Below are 23806 nucleotides of genomic sequence, written 5' to 3'. Positions count from 1 at the left end.
CTTTTTCCAACAGAGCAGAGCTATAAATCGCGTTATAGGGAATCATCGTATTGAATTTGTTATTCTATCGCAAATAAAATCAGTCCGGCTATTTTGGAATTAAAAGAATTTTCCTTAAAGGAAATTGAAAGGTGCCTTCATACGGAAGTTGAGAGTTAGTAATCTATATTTATACATATAATAAAATCGGAGTGTCTGCTTGTAATTTCAAAAGAAAAATCGCGGATTTCGAGGAGATGATGTATTTGCGTCGCTGATAACAAAAATCAACAAAAGTATTTGATTTTTTTTTGTCTGTTTGTCTGTCTGCTAGCCGCGTAAGGCTGTGCCGATTTTAATCGGACTTTCACTGAAGAGTAGCTGACATAGACAGGCATATTATAGGCTACTTTTTCAAATTCCGCGCTGTGAAAATGGCGTACAGGGTGGTCCAAATACGCGCTAACGAAGTTTGCGGGAGACAGCTCGTCTTTATTAAATGCCCTAGCACGTTTTAATATTTTGGTATGTTAATAAATGAAATAAGAAGTGAACGAGAGTTTTCTGAAATTTCTGCAGCACCGCGCCGTATCGAACTTGTTAGTAACTACTTGCGAGCACAAACTTTTACAACAAACCGTAGAAAAGTCGTTATGTCTTTATCTTTTGTGGGAGAACCAGAGGAAAGGCTGTCGTCCTGATGATGAAGATATCTCATAATGTGTCCATGTGATGTAAATGTTTATATCACACACACACACACAAATAGATAAGATGTACACAGTATCACACGTTTTACACTTAATATTATGTTACCAAAATGAGATCTGAATTAAACATTCGCGAAATTTTATTGTACTGTACTACTAGTGTTTCGAAATATCGTTTTGGTTTTCTTATAGTTTTATAACTAAAATGTTTGAGTAATGCCGAAAAATAGAGTTTGACTTTTGTTATTCTATGATCTTGGACATTTCCTTTTAGTGAGTTGTGAAAATAAACCTAGTTACCTTTTTGCAGATTCCTTAAGGGGAAATAAAAAGTGTGCAAAGAAGCATCAAACTTAGTCAGTATTTTGTCGGAAGGAATCCCTTTTATATTTGTATTCTATACAAATCTTAGCAAAGGGTATCGGTGGCCGCATAAATCAAAAGTTTAATCTTTTTGTTGCGGGTTACATTTTCCCGGCGACCCTTCGGTACGCATGAATGGTTTTATTTGCAAAATAATGATTAATTATTACATTCCATTACATTTAAAACAACATAAATGTTGTCTGATGTGAAATGTTCGAAATTTGCCATATTTGAAACAAATGAATACACATTTTCAACAGTAAAGTTGAGATTAAATTCTTTTCGAAATACTCCGCGGAGAATGCTTTGCAATTTGAAAATTTCAATATAATATTTTTATAATTGAAATTGAAATATTCATCGTGATGTTAAGCATGTCATAAGTGGGAATTATTACTGCAGTGATATATACTCATATTGTGTACACGAAGAACCTATACAAATTTTGGGGTCGTGGAGTTCTGATGTAACATAGAACATATAATATAACATAAATACAGGTAATGTTGATGTTCTGACAAAGATGTAACCCTCTCAAACCTGATAAAGGCATTCAATTTTGTGTTGCTGTTCATTAAATTGTAACATGGATTGCTTAAGAGTGATTTGGATTATTTTAAAATTGTTTAACGATCGGAATTATTAAGAGAATAGGAACATTGGAAGAGATATCGGCCGTAGATTTATCACAATATCTAACATGTTAGTAGAATTAGAACATGACAATATATTTCGGCGCGAGTATTCATGTGAACATTGCCTTAAGTATCTACAAAACTTATATATCATAGTTTGTACACATGCGAAGCTCGTTAGTGGGTAGACGACTGTCACAAGCGCACTTTAAGTTAACTAATTAGGCTTTGTACCTACAACGTAGATAAAAACATATGAATGCATCGACTACAAGCATCTGAAATGTAAATCAAGCGAGTTAATAAATACATTTTTGTGCTAAAGCACATGAAATAAATTTCACATTTATTAATTTAAATGTAATTTACATTTTGCTTGTATTTTATCACAGGAGTATTCAGTGATTTTAAGTGTGTTTTTTACCAACTTCACACCTTGATAGTCCGTAACTGCCCCATTGGACAGGATAACTAATGGCCATTCAGTTAGATCACAAACGAGTACTATCTAATCAGATAACAGTAGGGTTTTAGAATTTAGGTGTCGTCATCCTGGTCTGGGATCTCAATCTAAAAGAGCGGGAGCACATCGTTGACTAAACTATCGCACAATGTTGTGCGATTGTCGTTTGTTTTGCAGCCAATTCAACAGTTTAGTTGCACAAATATAAATCGAGTAGAGTGCGCATGGGAATCAAAGCAAGAGTAAACAGTTGAACAATAGTTCAAAATTGAATGCGCCATAAGATCAATAGTTAAAGATAATCAAAGAGCATAAATAAATGTTTAGTTAAACAGTGTCTTAGTATTTTGGAGTAATACAGAGAGTCTTTTAGATTTCAAGGATGGCATACAGTTTGACAACCCTCGCCTCAGTGTCATCGTCCGCTGAGTCTCGCGATAAAGCGTTTATGACGAGCAAAAGCCAAATCACACAGTACGGTACGCAATTTCTTCGCATCGGTTGTTTTAATAATTCTTGGTACATTTGTTATTTTAATATGAAGTCATTAACACAAACATTTAGGTGAGTTGTATTTAATAAGCACCCATTTTAATGTTTTTGAAAGAATGACGTCACAATTACGCTCTCCAATGTCGTTCACCTCTCGCGTTGGTATCTGTCAGTTTTATTTTTGTTGCATTAGCCGCTGCTGATTGTTATTTTTAAATTAAAAAGTCCTTCACTTACTTCACGCTTTAGGCTATATATTTTCACGCAGTTAAATTTAGGGGTAAATATTTTGGATAAAAACCCTAATGTGGGAAAGAGACCATAAGTTGTTGTCAACATCAACGTATGTTATTTCGTGCATTGAATAGGAGGCAGCACGAATGCGAAAAAGCATAATGTTAGTGACGAAATTTGTAAGAGATTTGTGCATCTTTTGTCCTCCGCTGACGTATACTATGAAAATCATCGGACTTTAGTCCTGGTATAAAATGGTTAAGGTAAAAGGTAAATGAAACGTGTTATGTGATCAGGCCCTTTGATTGTTGTGTTTACTCAATCCACAAAATTGTTTTCATTGTATAATATTACCCGTTATTTAACTTAAGGTCTGCGTGATTAAATTTTCTTAATGATCATCGCGTGACTAGGCTATAGTTAAAGTTTTCGTTAAGATGGAAATAAAATTTAGCCATACCGCTTATTTGATTTTTGTTACTTTCCTGGTTTACGTTATTGTTTACTTTACGGTATAAAACCAATAGAGATCACATAAAAATTGTTTTCAATTACTCAAAAAGCAATATATCAATATTGATGAAATATGAATTAATTTTTTTCCAATTCTATTTTAGGTCATGGACATTTTGCTGTGCTAATAAAAATCTAACTACAAAGGATCGCCAGAGGTTTGTTGACTGATTTTGGATACAATAGACTAATAACTTAACTGTTCGATGTTAAAGTTACGCTTAGGTAAACTTCAAACTGTTTTCACCGCGAAACGTTATTTATTTAAGATGTATAAATAAAACAATACATTTATTACAATGTATCTTCGTTCGATATTCGAAACTTCTGGAAAAACACTACAAGTATTTCTTACCATATGTAACACACACCAAACATATTCATAATGTAAAATTTAATTATCTACAAAGTTTCCTTTTAAGTTCATTTTTTTGATAAAGTCATCGTCTTACTTTTGCCAACGTAAATAAATGAAGAACATTTTATTTCAAAAACAAAAGTATGAAATATCATGTTCTGTAAAATATTACAAAGCAATTTGTGCATCACAGTCCTTTTCTGTTTTACAGGAAATTGCCATCGTTGTATAGAGTCTAAGTCTATAGTAGTTATATTCAATTTAAATTACAATAAGAAACAATAGTTTACATGACAAAATTATTCCATTATACTTTAAAACACAACACCATTGCAGAGAACAACATAGCTTCCAATTAACAATAGACAGAGACATGACATTGAGACTATATAAAAAGGCATCGCAAACTGACACAATCTGTTGCAAATTTTATCCGTCTGCTGGCGACTGCAGTGTGACAATGTTAGCAACTAAGGTTTTCCTGTTTATTCTGTTTTGTTACAGAGCTACCGCGGTTGTCGATGACAGATATTATCCACGCTACCACTTGGCCCCGCCGTATGGATGGATGAACGATCCTAATGGCTTCAGTGAGTTTAAAAATGAATACCACCTATTTTATCAATTCAATCCGTCTAGCAGTCTCGTACCTGGCATAGCACATTGGGGTCATGCTAAAAGTAAAGACTTTTTCCGCTGGGAACATTTACCTATCGCAATGTATCCAGATCAGTGGTACGATAAGGGTGGCGTATTTTCCGGAAGTGCTTTAGTTGAGAATGATAAACTATATCTTTACTATACCGGCAATGTGAACAAACCCGGTCAATATCCTGATCACCAACAACACCAAGTACTCGCAATTAGCACTAATGGAGTAGATGTTAAGAAAGAAAAGATTAATCCAATAATTAATGGAAGTAATTATCAGCCAGACTTTCGAGATCCTAAAGTTTGGAAGTATAGAAACACATATTATATGGTGGTAGGAAATTCTTTCCAAGACGAAGAGACCGATGCTATACTAGGTCGAGCTCTTCTATATACTTCTAAAGATAAAGTCAAATGGAACTTCGCTTCAGTTTTGGCTGAATCTGATGGATCTCTGGGATATATGTGGGAATGTCCAGATTTCTTTGAACTGAACGGTCGGTTCGTTCTTTTATTTTCACCTCAAGGAATACCTCCATCAGGATATAAATACAGGAATTTATATCAAACTGGATATATTGTTGGAGATTTCGATTACCAGACCAATATGTTCACTCCTAAAACTGAATTTGTTGAATTGGATTACGGCCACGATTTATATGCTACGCAAACAATTCTGGACAAAGCAAGACGTAGAATAGTAATTGCTTGGATGGATATGTGGGATCAGAACTATGCAGAAGCTGAGGACGGTTTTACCGGTCAAATGACAATTCCTAGAGAGCTATCACTAGACAACAATAATCGCCTAATTCAGAGACCTGTAAAAGAAATAGCATCAATCAGAGGACGAACGAGATTCTCTGGGAAGGGACGAGCAGGTGCTGAAATCAGACTCAGAGATAAAAGTGGAGAAATCCATATCAAATCATCGGGAACCAAAGATTTAGATATTTGGATCCAATCTACAAATGAATCCAGCAACGTTTTAATTAGCTATAACTACAAGAGAGGTATAGTCACGTTAGATCGCGGAGGAAAAGATGGCGTTCGTCGTGCTAAATGGAGACCTAGTGAACAATTAGATTTGAAAGCATACATTGATGCAAGCTCGATCGAATTATTCTTCGGTAATGGTGAAGTTACATTTTCTAGCAGATTTTTCCCTGCGGGACCAATAAAGGTACGGATAGGTGAATCAAATGACGTCGAGTCAATATCTGTCACTGACCTGCAACGTTCAATAGATGCCAGTTATAAAATAGAATCAGAAGATTAATCCATCACACAATATGTAGGTCTTGTCTAAAATGTAAAATAAAATATATATTCAAAGCAAATTAAATTATGGTTTTATTTTGTTTTTCCCTTCAAAGCAGCTTAAGTTAGCGGGGCATTTTATTAGCAACGAGATAATAATGTAGACTTTTTATTGTAAAAAAATTATTAGCAGTTTAGATTTGTATTGCAGATTATCTTTAAGATTAGAGCAAACTATATTTGGCATTGATGCAGAATTAGAAGAGTGAGACGTGATCGTGGTTATTAAGGGATGAAGGATACATCACGAAGAACGCAACGAGATTTAACGTAGATAACTACAAGAGTAGAGACCGTGTACGCAGTGTACTTAATATACTTTTATTCTATTAGCACTTCTTGAAATATTTTTAGACAACTGGTATGAGAGTTTATACCTCAGTGGTCCTTGAAATTCGCTTTATTACTTTAGCTTTGTGGTGAAATTATGTTAATGTGTTTTTAATGTCCTAAGTATTTCTATACGATAATTCTACATAGAATAAACGTTACGATTAAATATTCATAAGCGTTGAAAGACAGTAGACTTTTACTGCAAGCTTCTCATTAAACTTTGCATTAACATGCTGACTCTGCCGAAGCAAGAAGAGGTAAAACAAATATAAAATGTTCTTGTTCGGAAGGGACTTCGACGGAAAGGTAGGAAAGCACGCGGAAATGTTATAAGCCGCTAGAGAGAACAAAAATTAATACTGCATTCAAAAGATGGAAGTGGCAGTAACAAGCGTAAATGTATTGTTGTTTGTATTGTACTATTTTGTCATAACTTATGTTTGGGAACTATTAATACAGAGCGTATTTCTGGACCCCCCCCGTTAAAAATTAATAAATTTTAACTTTTCTCGGCTTACGCTGCCTAAACCGTTGGGGGTATATAAAAGTGATGTAATAAGGAATTGTAGAACTCATAAAGTTATACAGAAAAGTCTGTTAAAGCATATATCTATTTGTAACAGTTTTCTTACAATAATCACTTTTTTGTTTAAAAATGAATTAAAAAAGCGCATGCTATTTGCGTCGTTGTTTTATTGGTTTCAGTATCAATCCTTATCCAAATAAATGCGTTTGTTATCAAGAGAAATTATTGTAGAATAAAATTATCCTTACAGTATTTAAAATGGATAAATAGTTTAGAAGATATCACGAACAAACACAATAAGGATAACCGAAAAATCAGCTCACAAATTACCGGGCTTAGAAATATGGAATCTTGCATAGAGATTTTTGTTACTGTGTAAAGGTTTAAATAAGGGGAGAACGTAAATTTTGTACTTTTTAAATTGCACGCGGACGAAGAAGCGGGCAACAGCTAGTACATAATATTCAACAAGATAAGCATTCGTGATGAAGTACACAAAAGGGATAGGAGCGCTTTGTCTAATTGCGTTATTGTTAGAGATAGAAGTTAGAGTCCGTAAAATTATACTATACTAGCTGTTCCCGTGCGGCTTCATCCGCATGAAATTATGAAAATTTTATTTTACTGTTTACATTTGTCAAATTTCAAAGTCAAAATGACATGACATGATGTCAACCTTGCTTCCTTGATGTTGGCAGCAACTTATGGTCTCTTTCCCACATTAGGGTTTTTATCCAAAATATTTACCTCTTAAGTTTAACGACATCAAAATATATAGCCTAAACCGTGACGTAAGTGTAGACCTTTTTATTAAAAAAACATATTATTCAAAATAATACTGTAATTGCTGACATCTTAGGCAACAAAAAAGTGTGTGTTCATGCTTTGTTATAATAGTATAGATAAAACTGGTGATAAAACATATTGGTAACTCCTTTTTTCAATAAAAATAATAAATTAATATGCTAATAAAGTAAATAAACCAGAAATATGGACAAATAATGTATGATAATAATTACCTACTTTTAGGCTTACGCGTAACGTTACGTATCGTAACGACATAATGTTTCATTATCTCAGTATCCGAGAGATTATTCATTAATACAAATATTCGTGAACACATTTTCGTAACGGCAGCAAAATTTGTATTAGAGCAGCAACAAATATCAAAATTACGTTAATGACTTCTTGCAAATGTCACGCAATATTTTAGTGATAGACCCTCACGGCATATTTTTATTCATCATCGAATAACTTGTTACTACTGGACTGTGTCCTTGTAATATATTTTTTTTATGAAAAGGTTGGTGGATTTTTGTTAATTTACTAATATGGTTCACGACAATAGTCGAAAGGTGGGATTCGAACCCTTGACCATGAGTAACATATATTTTCACTTTTATCTCAAGTCACGCGGGCGAAGTCGCGAGCAACAGGTAGTATAAAACAAAGAAATTAATTATCACATTAACCGAGAAGTTTTAGAAAGACGGAAGATCTACAAAGTTTAATTATTAGAACAAGTTATCATCTTACTTTTACCAACATAAATAATTGAACAATATTTTATTTAAAACAGATGAGCATGATATTTTCTAAAGCAATATCATACGGCATCACAGTCCTTTTCTGTATTACAGGAAATTGCCATATTTGTATAGAGTCTAAGTCTCCAGTATATTCAATTTAAATTACAATAAGAAACAATAGTTTGCATGACAAAATTATTCCATTATACTTTAAAACACCGTTGCAGAGAACAAAATCGCGTTCAAATAACAATTAGACAGAGACATGACATTGACACTATATAAAAAGGCTACTCGAGCTGAAGTAATCTGTTGCAAATTCTAACCGTTTGCTGATCGACTTCAGCGTGACAATGTTAGCAATTACGGTTTTCCTGTTTATTCTCTTTTGTTACAGAGCTACTGCGGTTGTCGATGACAGATATTATCCACGCTACCACTTGGCCCCGCCGTATGGATGGATGAACGATCCTAATGGCTTCAGTGAGTTTAAAAATGAATACCACCTATTTTATCAATTCAACCCGAATAGCAGTCTTGTACCTGGCATAGCGCACTGGGGCCATGCTAAAAGTAAAGACTTTTTCCGCTGGGAACATTTACCTATCGCAATGTACCCAGATCAGTGGTATGATAAGGGTGGCGTATTTTCCGGAAGTGCTTTAGTTGAGAATGATAAACTTTATCTTTACTATACCGGCAATGTGAACAAACCCGGTCAATATCCTGATCACCAACAACACCAAGTACTCGCAATTAGCACTAATGGAGTAGATGTTACGAAAGAAAAGATTAATCCAATAATTAATGGAAGTAATTATCAGCCAGACTTTCGAGATCCCAAAGTTTGGAAGTATAGAAACACATATTATATGGTGATAGGAAACTCTTTCCAAGATGAAGAGACTAATAGTACACTAGGGCGAGCTCTTCTATATACTTCTAAAGATAAAATCCAATGGGACTTCGCCTCAATTTTGGATGAATCTGATGGATCTTTGGGATATATGTGGGAATGTCCAGATTTCTTTGAACTGAACGGTCGTTTCGTTCTTTTATTTTCACCACAAGGAATACCTCCATCAGGATATAAATACAGGAATTTATATCAAACTGGATATATTGTCGGAGATTTCGATTACAAGACTAATATGTTTACTCCTAAAACTGAATTTATTGAATTGGATTACGGCCACGATTTATATGCTACGCAAACTATTCTGGACAAATCAAAACGTAGAATAGTAATTGCTTGGATGGATATGTGGGATCAGAACTATGCGGAAGCTGAGGACGGTTTTACCGGTCAAATGACAATTCCTAGAGAGTTATCACTAGACAAATATAATCGCCTAATTCAGAGACCCGTAAAAGAAATAGCATCAATCAGAGGACGAACAAGATTCATTGGGAAGGGACGAGCAGGTGCTGAAATTAATCTCAGAGACAAAAGTGGAGAAATCCATATCAAATCATCGGCAAACAAAGATTTAGAAATATGGATCCAATCTACAAATGAATCCAGCAACGTTTTAATCAGCTACAACTACAAGCGAGGTATAGTGACGTTAGATCGCGGAGGCAAAGATGGCGTTCGTCGTGCTAAATGGAGACCTACTGATAAATTACATTTGAAAGCATATATTGATGCAAGTTCGATCGAATTATTCTTCGGTAATGGTGAAGTCACATTTTCTAGCAGATTTTTCCCTGTGGGACCAATAAAGGTACGGATAGGTGAATCAAATGACGTCGAGTCAATATCTGTCATTGACCTGCAACGTTCAATAGATGCTACTTATAAAATAGAATCAGAAGATTAATCCGTCACAGATTTATTTCTTTCTAAAATGTAAAATAAAATATATTATTCAAAGCAAATCAAATCATGGTTTTATTTCATTTTCCCTTCAAAGTAGCTTAAGTTAGTGGCGCATTTTATTAGCAACAAGATAATGTAGACTTTTTATCGTAAAGCAATTATTAGCAATTTTGATTTGTATTGCAGAATATCTTTAAGATTAGAGGAAAGTATACTTGGAATTAATAGGGGATTAGAAGAGTAAGACATGATCGGGGTATGTTAAAGGATACAACGAAGAACGCAATGAGATTTTACCTTGATTACAAGAGTAGAGACCGTGGACGCAGTGTACTTATTAAATTTTTATTATATTAACACTTCTAGAATTTTTTTTGACAACTGGTATGACAATTTATCTCACTACAATGGTCCTCGTTGTATTCGTTATACACTCAAACAGCTTATTTTTATTTCATCATCACAATCATCATCAAAATAAATTTTTACCACTGGACAATGTCCTTATAATAAAACAATTATTAATAAATTTGCTTTTTTCATGCAATATCGATTCAAGTTATATTTGACTTTGAATCTAAAAAACAGATTGATTTCAAATGTTTTATCATTTTGTTGAAGTAAATATTTACATGTATAAAGCTATATTTCATTTTGCGCATGCGTTTGGTCCGAGACGTATTAGTTTGGTCACAGTCGTTTAAAATCTCACTCGGTCCCGACGCTTTCCGTAAAAGCGCACAAGTTCAGTGTTGTTCGAAATCTGTCCAAGTTCCGTTCTCGCGACCGTTGTTTCAAAGTTAAGTATAATAAACAAAAATTCGTGGTAAAGTAATGTTTTCAAAATAATGTTTATATTAAGTGTAGTGTTAAATTAGTGTGATTTTTTTACTTTCTCGTAGTTGTAAATATAGTGTTGTGAGTGAATAACTATTATCAATTTAAAGTTTATTAATCTAATGAATTTAATCGTGTATTTAGTGTAAGCAGTCTATACGACAGTGGAATTATGGTTCATATTCATTGTAACTTAAATACAATTTGTGAAAACTTAATATAACCAAAAGGTAAGTTTAGAAAACTATACATAATTAAGTTTAAGTTACAAATACGTTAATGTAAAGTTAATTAGTGATTATTATACAACTTTATTTATTTCCTAGTTGTCGATTGCGACTCTGTCTGCGTGAAATTAAAATAATGGTTAAGTAGCCTGTGTTCTCTAGACTATGCTCTCCAACTTTCGTGGAAATCTGTTCAGGCGTATAGAAGATACCTTTTAACAAACACTAATCCATCTAAACTTTCGTATTCTTAGTAAAATTTTATTTTATTTAAGACTAATAAATTAGCATAAATAACTTATAAGAGGTACTTTGTTATTTTTTTTAAAATATGTTAAAAGTTTTGACTAGCGATTATTATATACATATGTTATTTGAAATGAGATTATTTTTTACTATCAGTTCCTCACGATTTCGTCCGCGTGAAATTAAAAAAAAAGTAAAAGATATGGCCTATGTCACTCAGTGAAGGTGTAGCTTTTTAATGGTGAAAGAATTTTATTATCGTCTCAGTAGTTTTTGAGTTATTTCAATACATGCGAAAATACCAATATTTTCTCTTTACAATAATAGCATAGAGATAAGACAAAGGAGTAAACGAACTAAGGGAACGCCAAGGTGATCAAAGACAACCATGGACATTCGCAATATCAGAGAAACTACAGCTGTGTTGCCCGCATTTTAAATAAAGTTTACATTTAAAATCCAGTGTTTAAATTTAGTTCTAATTAATAAATAAAAAGATCATAAGAGCAATAAAATTATTATCTAGTAGCTCTCGTCCGCGACTCCGTCCGCGAGATATTAAAAGAAACAAAAGAGAGTAGCCAATGTGTTCTTCCAGACTATCCTGTACATCTATACCGAATTTCATCAAACCGTTCAGGCGTTTAGGCTACAAACCATCTAAACATTCGCATTTATAATATTAGTATGATCAGTATGATTGTTTTGAGGATGAATATTTTTTGTACTCAGCTACAAAGAAAGTCATGAAAATGATTTCTAAATCGATCTCAAATTATTATTGATCCTTAGTACTTCGTACTATGTTGTTCATTTATTGCTCTCAGTACGTCCGACGATTCGAGTAATCTCTGTTGTTCTATTACTTATATCCGTTTTGAACTACTATTGGTTACTACCATTGAGTACATTTACACATGAGTGATATCCCAAAGGTAAATTCTAGGCTAACATTGTTGGTACGACATGACGGACGTTGTTTCAATATCCGGAATTGTTACAATAGCCTTTGAAGGTGAACTTTGTTTCGAGGAACTTATGGTATCACTGGCTGTACATTTCGTTTAATTGTCAGTTACATTTGGTCATTATGTATGTATGATCGAGCTGAATATCATTTTCCACTAATACGAAGCTACGATAATTCCCACAGAGTTTAAAATTCTTAGGAATATTTGGACATGTCTCCACCTTACTAACATAAATGCGAAAGTTTAGATGGATGGATGGATGTTTGTTAGAGTTTGTAGCCTAAACGGCTGAACGGATTTCGATGAAATTTGGCATAGATGTAGAGGATAGTCTGGAAGAACATATAGGATATTTGCATTTGCTTTTTTAACTCCGAAAATTAGTAGATAATAAAAAGGTTCTTTAAAAAAAACCCTTAAAAGTTTATGTTTCTTGTTATGTTATGTTTCTTGATAGGTAATGTAATAAATAGCCAAGGTTTAAGAATGAAAGTATTAATGAAGAATAAAATAATTTTTATGTCGCAAGAAGATTTTTTTTTTAATTTGACTTTTTAATACACGAACGACATATACTTGACAGATAATTAATATTTAAGTGTATATTTTAAGGGACGAAAAGATCAAAAGGGAATTTCTATATATTTTGTAGTCGCCCTGTCCTGGCCACTCATGTAAAGTCGGCCCACAAGATATTATAAACCTGAATGTTTTACGTTATTTTTACATCCGGCCGCCTTCCTGTCGCCAACCTATATAATATCTTACTAATATTGTCAATGCAAAAGCTTTAATGAATGGATGATTGTTTGTTAGAGATTGTGGCGTAATGGGTCTCAATTAAATTTAGCGTAAATATAGAGCATACTCTGGAAGAACACATGTACTACTTAGTTTTTAATTACACGCAGACGGAGTCACGGGCATAAATAGTTTCAAATACACTTTGAGTATACTAAGTAAATACAATACATCGAACAAAGATCTTTCTTGTAATAATGTACTTAAACAAAACCAATATCGGATGTTATTTTTGTGTCAATGTTTCTGTTCTTTTATGACAAGAACTGTACGTTTATGTAGGAAACAATTTCAACATTGTTGAGAAGTAAGATATCCCAGTTTGTTGGACAACTACAAATTGCTTTTTAATCCCGTCAAGTCAGACTTTCCAAGGTTACTGTCAGGCGCCAGTCTCCCTCGGCTGCTACATTGACTTCCAACTTCGTTCTTCTAGTGAATTAAGTACCTTAATTGAATGGACAATAACTATTTTATTATAGCAAACATGGAGGAGACCAATCTGACGCTGACTTACAATGTCAGCTCATTATTACTGTCGAGGAATCCGTCTAGCGCGACAACGATGGTATCGGTTCGCAACACGACCGTTGTCAGCAACGCGTACGAATGGCGGTTTGTTCTCCCGCCGTACTTCATCATCTTCATGCTTTCGATATCTGGGAATTGTCTTGTTATTACAACGTTAGCGAGCAATCGACGAATGAGAACTGTCACTAATGTATATTTATTAAATTTGGTAAGTTTACTTCAAACATTCTGTTCAATAAATAATATAACTCAAACTACAGTAGAGTTGCCATAATATTTAATGATTAAGTGTAGAAATGGTATAAAAATAATACCAAATTATACTTTAGCGATCACATAATGACTTTGAGTGCGGCAGTTTGTTAATATATTAAGAACTAAAACACATGATATAACATAAACTATACGGATGACAACGTCGATATATCCTTGATGTTTTTAAACTCTTTTAAAATGTATGCTGTTACTTTAGAGATTGATTACTTTCCATACAATATGCATCATAAACAAAAATATCTAACAATTCGAATTTATATTTGGATTTTGTCCATAAAACATTGCTTAATACGACTGTTATGTTTTAGGCGATTTCAGATTTTTTGCTCGGCGTGTTTTGTTTACCTTTCACGTTAGTTGGACAAATATATAGACGGTTTCTATTCGGAGGGATTTTGTGCAAACTGATTCCTTATTTGCAAGGTAAGATAATTTTACATTTAACATACATGTTTCTGGCTAACCGAGACTGGTGTTGGTAGGACCATCAATACGGAATTTAATCAATACTGCGGTCCACTCGTATATGAATTCAAAACGGGAATGCTTCTCGCTGTAATGATTTTTGTAGTTAATTTTAGACTAGCACTGATACCTTATTTTATATAACGCTCATGTTAAAATTTATTTTCGCGTTGTTAACAAGTTTAACGTTGTATGCTTTTTATAAGTTACGGTATAAGATTTAAAGATAAATTCTACCAATGGATTTATCATTTCTCTATTCCACTCTAGGTTCAACTCGTAACGTTGTAATTTGTCACAGTCTATACATCTCTTCTATTGTGTTTTTTTTTATATTATACTAACGAGGGACCTCAACAATTACCTAAAAATCAAAGCGACCGTTGCCCATTAAAATTAGTTAGTTGCAATGCTACGTTTAAAAGACAGTTTAAACGTAGCAGTAGTTTTTTTAACAGTGGTAGTGCCCGATTTAACATCTTAGCACGAATGGGCCGGCACGCCCGGTGTAATACCACGACCACACAGAAGACAGGCGTGAAATGGAACCAATGCCGTGTTTCGTCTGATGAGTGTGGTGCCGGAGGCCTAATTTAAGTCCCTTTCTCTTTACCACCCTTTTCTTATAAGGAGAGGTTGGGAAGAGGAAGTGGATTTGACGGTGGAGGAGATGCATAGGAAGGGGAAATATCCTCTTTATGTGCGTCTCCTCCTCCGTCGTATAAGGGTAGGCAACGCATCTGCAGTTGCTTGCTCGTTTGCCACCTTATGTTATATAAAAAAAAGACAAAAGACGCACAGAAAATTCACACTTCTTTTGTATAGTTTCCTTCCACTTCGTCTTACCGTGCTTTTTGTTCTAAAATAGTGGACAGGAAAGGGACTGAAACGATCTTCTGTGTGGTGGGTGGGTGATCTTCGTGGTATAGAACAGTGCGAATGAAACTATTCATGCATAAAATATTATTCCGGACTACTTCTGTAAAGCTATGTTACACTATATTTAATTTTTTAGCTGTATCAGTATCGGTGGATGTATGGACTCTAGTAGCTATATCTCTGGAGAGATATTTTGCAATATGCCGGCCGTTGAAATCTAGGAAATGGCAGACACAATGCCACGCATACAAAATGATCGGTATGGTTTGGATTCTATCTCTTGTTCTAAATGCGCCGATATTAATTGTCTCAACGTTACAACCTATGAGAGGAAATGGTAAGAATATTTAAACAAATGTAATAAACAATGAAATTAATATTTGACTTTAACGATTACATTTCAGGTAAAACACAACTTGATTTAATTAACTTATTCTTGGCTTATGTTTGGTTTTATTAGCTTAATAATGAATAGAGTTTGTTCTGTTGTTTGTTTTAAGCATCTTATCAAATATTAGCAACTTTTTCGATGCTGTTGAAAGGGTCATTATTATTCCATAACGTGAAACGTAGAGTATAGTTTTCTTTTTAATGTACTTTTATGCGTTTGATAAAATGTTTGTGATTGATTGTTCTTTTATATTCATATATAAATTTAAAATTTTAGCGTACAAATGTAGGGAGGTTTGGTCCAGCTTAGAGTTGGAGAGGGCCTTTAATCTGGGTTTGGATGCAGCGTTACTTCTGGTCCCATTCTTTATAATGTCGTTCGCGTATTGTCTAATAGTCACGAAGCTGTGGCGAGGCATGAGACATGAGATTCAACATAATTTCAACTGGCAAAAAACTCGTAAGACAATTTTTTTCTTATAACTCTTAAATTGGACATTCTTGCTAAAATTTATAAAATGTTAAGCTATTAAATTAAATTAACTTTTTTAAAATTGATATTAATAATAGAAATGTTTAGTTACTAGAGAGGAATCTTGCAAAAGCAATCATTTAGGCTCACGGACGCCAACTTTGAAGAGCAAGGAGAGGGATGTTTGCTACAGGGACACTTGGGGATCGAAGAGTGTAACCAAGGTAAGTTAGAACGATTTAATTAAACTGTAAATATCTTTAATAATATGTTATTATTTATAAATGCTCTTAAATAAGACTATAACGTCGGCGCAGTGGGTTACACCTTGGTCTTGCTATCTAGAATCCGTGGGATATATACAGTCGGGAAATCTGGTTGTGCCCGACCGTAAAAAGACGGCAACGTGAGAAAAAAAACAATAGAAGGCAGCTATTCAATGTGTCTGTTCGAAAAAAGGTCGGTCAGTAGTACGCGGGTAATTGCTTTTACATCCGTCTTTGCGCAACAGACTGCTATCTTGTTGGATATTTGAGGCGGGGTTCATCTTGTTAAAAGGAACAAGGCAATTTCAAATATAGAACACCGCAGAATCTCCCGACTGTACTTTATTTTATTAAGTCAACATCATAAAAGGTCTTCATCTTAGCTATCAATTCAGAAAAATGCTACTTTTGATGCAGATTATGAAAAGAATTTTTTGAATAAGGAAAAATTTCCTTTATTTGAAACAAGCAATAAAATACGCTCTCCTTGTTATGCAGCCACTTGTAAAGGTAATATGGGGATTACTAACGAAACAAAGTAACACTTTGATAGGTAGTTGATATAGTGGAATAAATGGAATGATATTCAGGTTCATGATTTTTTCTAGGTTATACGTAATTAAAAAGATTCACATGTCTCTGATTTACATTTATTATAGCAACAGGAAAACTACGAAGTCGATGCGGACAAGAAGGAAACGTATTGCATGCATACTGACATTGAATTTCGACATGTGGTGCGTTCAACACACATTGATAAAAGTATTGAAGCTAAGCGTAAGGTAATGATTAAAATAAATAAATAACGTTTTTGCTGTCGTAATAAAATACAGTGTAATAAAAAACGTATATGAATATTTGTAAGAGATGGCAAAAAGGAGGAGGCTCAGCTAAATTCATAATGGTTGAAATCCAGTGTCAAGCTGTTTTTCAGCCACTTCTCTTCAGTTAGCGTAATAAATAAACTCGTGATGATAATTTCCTTTCTCAAGAATTTTCATGCATGATTTCTTAACATATAAAATGACAGTACAAGTATTTAACCGTGCGGTAATACTTGTACGATATTCCGGTTCCAATCGCGCCTAGCGGATCCCCGCGGTAAACGATCCACTTTAGTTTCACTTGCAGTGCGCCAAAGAAATTTAATAAATATACAGACTAGACATAGGGAATAACTTTTTTTCACCGGTAACTTCTTTGCAAGGTACTATGTTAGTTGTTAAGTTTGGTACGCCACTTCATGTCTATGCACCTTAACCATTTAAATTTTATTTAATGACAACTATTGGCAATTAATTTAAATACTATTAACTATTGTGACATCTGTTTTGAGGACCTATCAATAAATAGCGTTAGTGGATCATGTGAAAAATGTCTCAAATGAAGGATCGACTATGCTTCCTCTATTTGTTTTTGGAATCTATTTGCAGCGCAGATTTCTTTTTAAAATATCACCTCAAATTTGTCACTAGCTGCTCGCGGAAATTGTATAGCATCGCGTGACCTACTTCCACGCTTTTAATATAATTTATAAATAGTAAGGGCCTGTCCCACCACTGGTTGAAGAGGCTCATATAGTTTAACAATGACGTTGCTGCCAGATAAGGGAACAAAATCCGATATTTCTATCATGCATTTTACACGTTAGATTGTTATCAGACAATTTGCAATTTGGTGGGACAGACCCGATATAATTTAAAATAATTTAGAATATTATCACAATGTTTTCTTGCAGGTTATCCGAATGCTGTTTGTTATTATCCTAGAATTTTTCGTCTGCTGGACTCCATTGCATGTTATAAATACGGTAAGTAAAACTTTTCGACAAAAAAGACATCTAAAAGCTTTACTTTAATTACGTTCAATAAAGTTTCTAGAAAGTTGTTTACAATTTGTGACACCCCTGATGTTTGTATCAAGGTCTATCGTAAAATGTAAACAGTAAACATATGCTAGATATAAACAGCTTTTAGGTTTTTTAATGCTTACGGTTGTCAGATTTTCTTTTTATACTACACAGTAAAATTTCAATATAGTTGTAAACCCTTTATTGATTCCCTTATCTGTCATAGTAAGAACTTGATTTCTTGACTGTCTACGTAAATACTTTGTAAGATTTTCTTTTTATTGAATGCCAAATAAAGGGCAATACTATTTGAACAGATACATTTCCTTGTAAACATTGAAATGATCGTTCCAGATCTATTTGTTCTATCCTGACGAATTGTACAAATACGTTGGATCGAAGGGTATCGTATCGCTACAACTTCTGGCGTACTGCTCATCCTGCTGCAACCCGATTACGTATTGCTTCATGAATAGAAAATTTAGACAGGCGTTTATCAACTTGTTGAAAAGTTGCAGATTGTTTAAGTAAGTTTGTTATATAGATGTATCGAATATGTATTTTCCACTTATGTTTTTTATAGCTCTTTCATAGCTACAAATTTTCCACATGACTAATTTTGTGGCAGCAGTCTTTCAATTTTTTTAATGGTATATCTAAATAAATTACAAACTCTAACAAAAATCCATTGAATCATCTACACTTTCGCATTTATAATATTAATAAGATATCCAGTATGTCCGCTCTATAATTTTACATTTGAATCTCTCTGGATGGTATACTCCAGCTTTCAAAATGAAATAAGTATTGCAGGCGGTGTTTCCCAGACAAGTCGGAATCTGGTAAGCAGGTTACGCCGCCGCCGTCCAGTCAGGACGCTACTGCATGCGTTGTAAGGGGCAGCCATACTGGACGCACAGGTACTATACTTTTGTATTAAAAGTACTACAATATATAGGGTATAATACCGTCCAACTTTGAATTTAATTAGTAGGTTTGTGTCCGTTCTGAAAAAATATTCATTTGTTACGACGTTAATGTATAACGACAATAGCCTAATGCTTTGTGGTACGGATTACCGATCTTGCGATCGAGGTTTCGAATCCCTCCGTTCGATTATTGTCATGAACCATTAGCACAAGCCTAAAGCTTAGTTGTGATGGTTAAAGGAAATATTATTAAATTAACGAAAAACTACTAATGTTTACTATATTATGTTTTATTGTGTAGAGCTGGATGGACTGGAAGGAGAGGAGTGTGTTTAGCAGCGGCTCACACAGCGGTTCGCACAGCACGGCTCTGGGCAGCGGCGGCCTCCCCGCGCATCCCGCACTACCCGCGCCCGTCATCTCGCGTCCTGTCACTCAAGTGCGTATCCCTCTTAATAGAGGAGTTATCACGAAAATTCATGGGATTTTCGTAACGTATTCGACAACATCTGCATACTTTTTGTACAGTACAATTTAAGTAATCTCAGTAAATCACCAAATATATTCTCGCAACTGTGTTGCAAATATTCGTTATTTACCTTCACTATAATAACATCTTGTTGACGTATGTATGCATCGCATTACTTCAATAACAAAGTTAAATTTTTAAGTTAGCGAAATTTAACTAAAGTGTGATTTGATATGTAATTATTATACTTAATTCAATGTTTTTGAGAGCAACATAAATTAACTTGTCTTAATAGAAATCAGATAATAAAAATTCATTTATTATTATTAAATAATTTAATACACATAAAGTGTTTTGTTATATGGAGAGATATTTCTTAAAAGCTAGAACTTCCTTATATCGGTATGACGTAAATTTTGATAAATCTTTTAATCCTTTCACGTCAGGTAATAGAGACAGGAGAAGAAGGCAGCCAATTCCTGTATCGTATAACTTGGCCCAGAACCGCTCAGTCCAAGGCCAATGTGCCCGCACACCCACTATATGAGTAAAGTTTAAAACTGAGAGTTAAGTGAATTTTGTGAAGTGAACATTTCCATCCCGCTTCGTGAATTTATACTCTAAATAGTGATTATACGAAGTGCTCAAAAGGTAACTTAAGTGTAGTGATATTAAGATGTTTTTTAATTGTATTTTATTTATTATTATTATAGCTATTTGTAATTAGCAAGTGAAAACGAATTATATCTAAAAAAAAACTATTATAAAAATAAGGATCTAATTGTTATTAAATATCTACAAAATTTATGTAAATTTGTGTTTATTTATTATGTTCAAATAAGTGATGGAAGCTTTAGCATATTTGTAAACCTAAATGTATATGTATATTTCTACATGTAAAAATAGTTACGTACTATGTCTATGATGCGTTTTTAAAAATTTATTTATATTCCGTGTAGCTTTTTTCATATATAAATATTCATTAAAAATGTGTTCCAATTTAACTGTTTTTAAAAACAGTAATTTGTATTAAAATAAGATGTAAATCAGTTTATTAAAACAACGATTGTATATACAGAGCTTTAGTCGTACCTGATTTTAAGAAATGTATATATTTGAATTTAAAAATTGTTAATCCATAGTTTAAAGCAACGAACGGCCGAATATTAAAACAGCGGCTTAAAAAATACTCCACTTCAAACACTATTTGAATACTGACGTCAGATTAGTATTTCAGATTATTTTCAGTATTCGACAGTAAGGGTTTCTAATCTGTATACGACTAACATTATATAGGCATAATTTGATGTAAATAGTAAACTAAATTCATGCATTAGAATTTAAATATTTATAATTAAATACTATGAGTATTAACTAAATATGCAAACGATTTTGTAAAGACTTAGTTTGTGCGAGATTTAGTGATTGATACTACGAGTAAAGCCCGATACACACGTTAGATTTATCTGAACGAAGTTACTGTTCAGATAAAACTGAGCGTGTGTTGCGGGCTTAAGTATTTGAATTATAGATGACAGTTTGTTTTTGTACAAGTGCTTTGAATGTCAATGTATCCCTAAAATGTGGATAAACACTGTTTTAATGATAAGCCCGATTATTCCGATATCTGTGATTGTAACAATTTTTCAAAATTATTTATGTAAATAATTAGTGCATTTGGAGTGAGATAAATTTGTTTTAAGCTTTAATATTATTTTATCTGTTTATATTATTTTCCTAGTATATAAATATTAACTCGTATAAATGAAATTAAAAAAAAAACATATTGATGTTCTATATTTGAATGTACTCGTATTATGATAAAATAAATGTATTGAATTCAGAATATTCGAGTTTTTTTTTTCTTATAATTGATATTGGCAGTCATTTTCAATATTACAATTTTCTTTTAAATTTCTAATCATCCTAATATAATATTAAGTTAAATAATTATTAGATAGGTTAGAAAAATCTATGAATATTCATTCATCATACAGTTATATGCTCGTATTTACTATCTACAATTAAAAAAGTCTTGGAGTTTGTTTCTTGGTAATTTAATTAAATAAGCCAGCACAATCTGTTCAAAAGAGATTTTTCAATTCTCGGAAATTCGTATTTTTATGATCTTGTTGTGCTGAATGGAACTGCCGCTTTCGCTTTGTGAAAAAGAGAAAGCTTAATAATGTATTGGGTAAAAATATCCGTAGAAAATTCCGTATTTATGCTTTAATATTATTTGTACGAGCGTCGGTGACTCAGTAATTTGACTTGTATTCAACAGTTCTTGGGTTCGAATCCCGCTATGTACCAATGTGATTTTCGATTTTTCTAATTTGATATGTACACAATTTACCCGATGTTCAACGGCGAAGGAAAACATCATGATGCAGCCTGCACATGTCGACGAAGAAATTCAAAGATATGTGTGAAGTCAATTCGCAGTGCAGAATGGTTGACTAAGGCCTAGTCACTCTTACTTAGGGTAGGTAGCCTCTCAGTGGGGACGTATAGTGAGCTGGTGATGATGATGGTGAATATATGTACGCGTAATGTCAACTGTTTTTCGAAACCCTTGTTTTTAGATCCATTTGGATCCTTTGTGTATATCGAATCAATCAATCATTATTGATATCCATTGATCTTGTTTATAATGTTTCAATAGGATATAAATTATATTTTCCGTCCCCAGACCGTAATTAACCCGATGTAGCGAGTTTACATCAGCGCTTATTGAGCTTCAATAGATTCGAAAACTCAACAGATTGTTCGTTGAAAGTAAATTTGATGAAAATTAAATTATTTTTCTATGAACACATTCAATACTGCATTACATTCACGTACAGTTGCGGAAGATCGCGGTGTTACTTGCAGAGAAATTGCTTTGTAAGGAACAACAACAAACACCGCCTCTTCTTATAAATAACTAATTAGGAGGAGAGGAGGGAGGTGAGTTGTTCAAACAACGAGACAATAGTAAAAAGCAATTAGCCGTGTACTGATAGAGACTTTTTCGTACAAACACATTTAAAAGTTGCTTCCTGTTAGTTTTTTTAAAGTTCCAATGTGTATAAATTGTTTAAACCAAACCGCGCGCCCCTCCCGCGATTCGGCCCGTATGATTCGAGGGTAGGTGGGGCCATGGGTGGTAGTGGGCTGAACAGTAAATCGTTTAAACGACTACAGCCCTAAAGATAGAACATAGAATGCAAATTCTCATTATACCAATCCTATTTTATCATTTTAATATTGCAAGGCGTGGGAATTATTCCAAGAGAGCAACGGGTCAGCTGATATACAAGTATGAAACATTCTGGTTGATTTAATTAAGATACTAGCTGTTGCTCGCGACTTTGTTTCAGTGAAATAAAAAAAATTAAGCAGTATAGCCTATGTAACTCTGTGATATCGTTGCTTTTATTGGCGAAATTAATTCAAATCGGCCCATTACTTTATGAGTTATACATGCATTTTTGTATGTATATGCAATGTAATGCAAATCTTTTCTCTATATAATGTTAGTGCAGATTATTAATGATGCAAATATGGACTTAAACAACAATACTCATCTGTTTTTCATTAAATTATTTTGCATATTGAAGACTGAAGTAAAACATATAACTGTTTAAATAAATATTTGAACACAGTTAATTAAAAATATTTAAGTAGCGATAGAAAATCTATAGAGAATATGGAACAAATAACCTCTTCGATATCTCATGTACATTTATAATTAAAAAGTTATAAGATTTTTTTTTGTGTAACAGAAATCAGTGTTTTATTTGCAGTTATTGCGTTATTTCTCTGCATTTGTTTTTTTTTCTCATAGTTTCCATGTTTGTACGTATTTACTACAATCGTTTGTCTTTACACATTGAGACGACAATGCAGAAAAAATTTTAAATATTAGACGAAAAATGCCGACTAGTGGTCCACAAATAATTGCTTTTTATTATTGAAAGACTTCCAAAAGAAGGAGGTACTCTCGTCTGTATGTTTTTTATCCCATCGTTTGAGCAACTGATTACTACCTAATTCGTTATTTGTTAGTAGACGTAGCTTGTCTTGTTGCGTACAAGGCAATATTTTTGTAAGTTTGACACCGACAATTTCCGTGGCTGTACATTAGGCTACGTCATCTTATAGACGGTGTTGTGGTTACAAGTAAGTTCAAGTTTCAAGTTTTCCAATTACAGTAGAAATTAATTAGAGTTAAAGAGACAAAATAACTTTGAAATCTTCTTGGTGACTCAGAAAATCGTCTGCT

At 33.4% G+C, this 23806-nt stretch overlaps 3 protein-coding genes across 4 annotated transcripts; all 3 read left to right on the top strand.

Annotated features, from left to right (window-relative positions):
* Positions 1-2099: 2099 nt before the first annotated feature.
* Positions 2100-5718, top strand: LOC106105782 (sucrose-6-phosphate hydrolase-like). Its single transcript, XM_013286220.1, has 3 exons — positions 2100-2717; positions 3497-3550; positions 4255-5718. The coding sequence occupies exons 1-3, from the start codon at positions 2536-2538 to the stop codon at positions 5678-5680; spliced, it is 1662 nt and encodes a 553-aa protein (XP_013141674.1). The 5' UTR covers positions 2100-2535; the 3' UTR covers positions 5681-5718.
* Positions 5719-8255: 2537 nt separating this feature from the next.
* On the top strand, positions 8256-9932 carry LOC106105654 (sucrose-6-phosphate hydrolase-like). Its single transcript, XM_013286078.1, has one exon. The coding sequence runs from the start codon at positions 8463-8465 to the stop codon at positions 9930-9932; it is 1470 nt and encodes a 489-aa protein (XP_013141532.1). The 5' UTR covers positions 8256-8462.
* Positions 9933-10648: 716 nt separating this feature from the next.
* Positions 10649-20226, top strand: LOC106105702 (cholecystokinin receptor-like). Of its 2 annotated transcripts, none has more exons than XM_013286128.1 (12): positions 10649-10998; positions 13496-13752; positions 14129-14243; positions 15301-15501; positions 15832-16014; positions 16135-16250; positions 16952-17074; positions 18031-18102; positions 18496-18668; positions 18955-19061; positions 19372-19509; positions 19986-20226. In XM_013286128.1, exons 2-11 carry the CDS (start codon positions 13501-13503, stop codon positions 19404-19406), a joined length of 1377 nt encoding a protein of 458 aa, XP_013141582.1. In that variant the 5' UTR covers positions 10649-10998; positions 13496-13500; the 3' UTR covers positions 19407-19509; positions 19986-20226. The 2 variants fall into 2 exon arrangements, with proteins under 2 accessions (XP_013141582.1, XP_013141583.1); XM_013286129.1 differs by having other exon boundaries at positions 18947-19061.
* Positions 20227-23806: the final 3580 nt, after the last annotated feature.

The sequence above is a fragment of the Papilio polytes genome, unplaced genomic scaffold (genome assembly GCF_000836215.1).
Source record: "Papilio polytes unplaced genomic scaffold, Ppol_1.0 DF822733.1, whole genome shotgun sequence".
Classification (NCBI taxonomy): domain Eukaryota; kingdom Metazoa; phylum Arthropoda; class Insecta; order Lepidoptera; family Papilionidae; genus Papilio; species Papilio polytes.
This window is presented reverse-complemented; position numbering and strand designations above follow the sequence as displayed.

Excerpts from the sequence above, each read along its gene's own strand:
- LOC106105782 (XM_013286220.1), top strand. The coding sequence starts at position 2,536 with ATGGCATACAGTTTGACAACCCTCGCCTCAGTGTCATCGTCCGCTGAG. Across the intron at positions 2,718-3,496 it reads TCATTAACACAAACATTTAG|GTCATGGACATTTTGCTGTG; the intron begins GTGAGTTGTATT and ends ATTCTATTTTAG. Across the intron at positions 3,551-4,254 it reads ACTACAAAGGATCGCCAGAG|AGCTACCGCGGTTGTCGATG; the intron begins GTTTGTTGACTG and ends GTTTTGTTACAG.
- LOC106105654 (XM_013286078.1), top strand. The coding sequence starts at position 8,463 with ATGTTAGCAATTACGGTTTTCCTGTTTATTCTCTTTTGTTACAGAGCT.
- LOC106105702 (XM_013286128.1), top strand. The coding sequence starts at position 13,501 with ATGGAGGAGACCAATCTGACGCTGACTTACAATGTCAGCTCATTATTA. Across the intron at positions 15,502-15,831 it reads ACAACCTATGAGAGGAAATG|CGTACAAATGTAGGGAGGTT; the intron begins GTAAGAATATTT and ends TTAAAATTTTAG. Across the intron at positions 16,015-16,134 it reads TTTCAACTGGCAAAAAACTC|TTACTAGAGAGGAATCTTGC; the intron begins GTAAGACAATTT and ends AGAAATGTTTAG.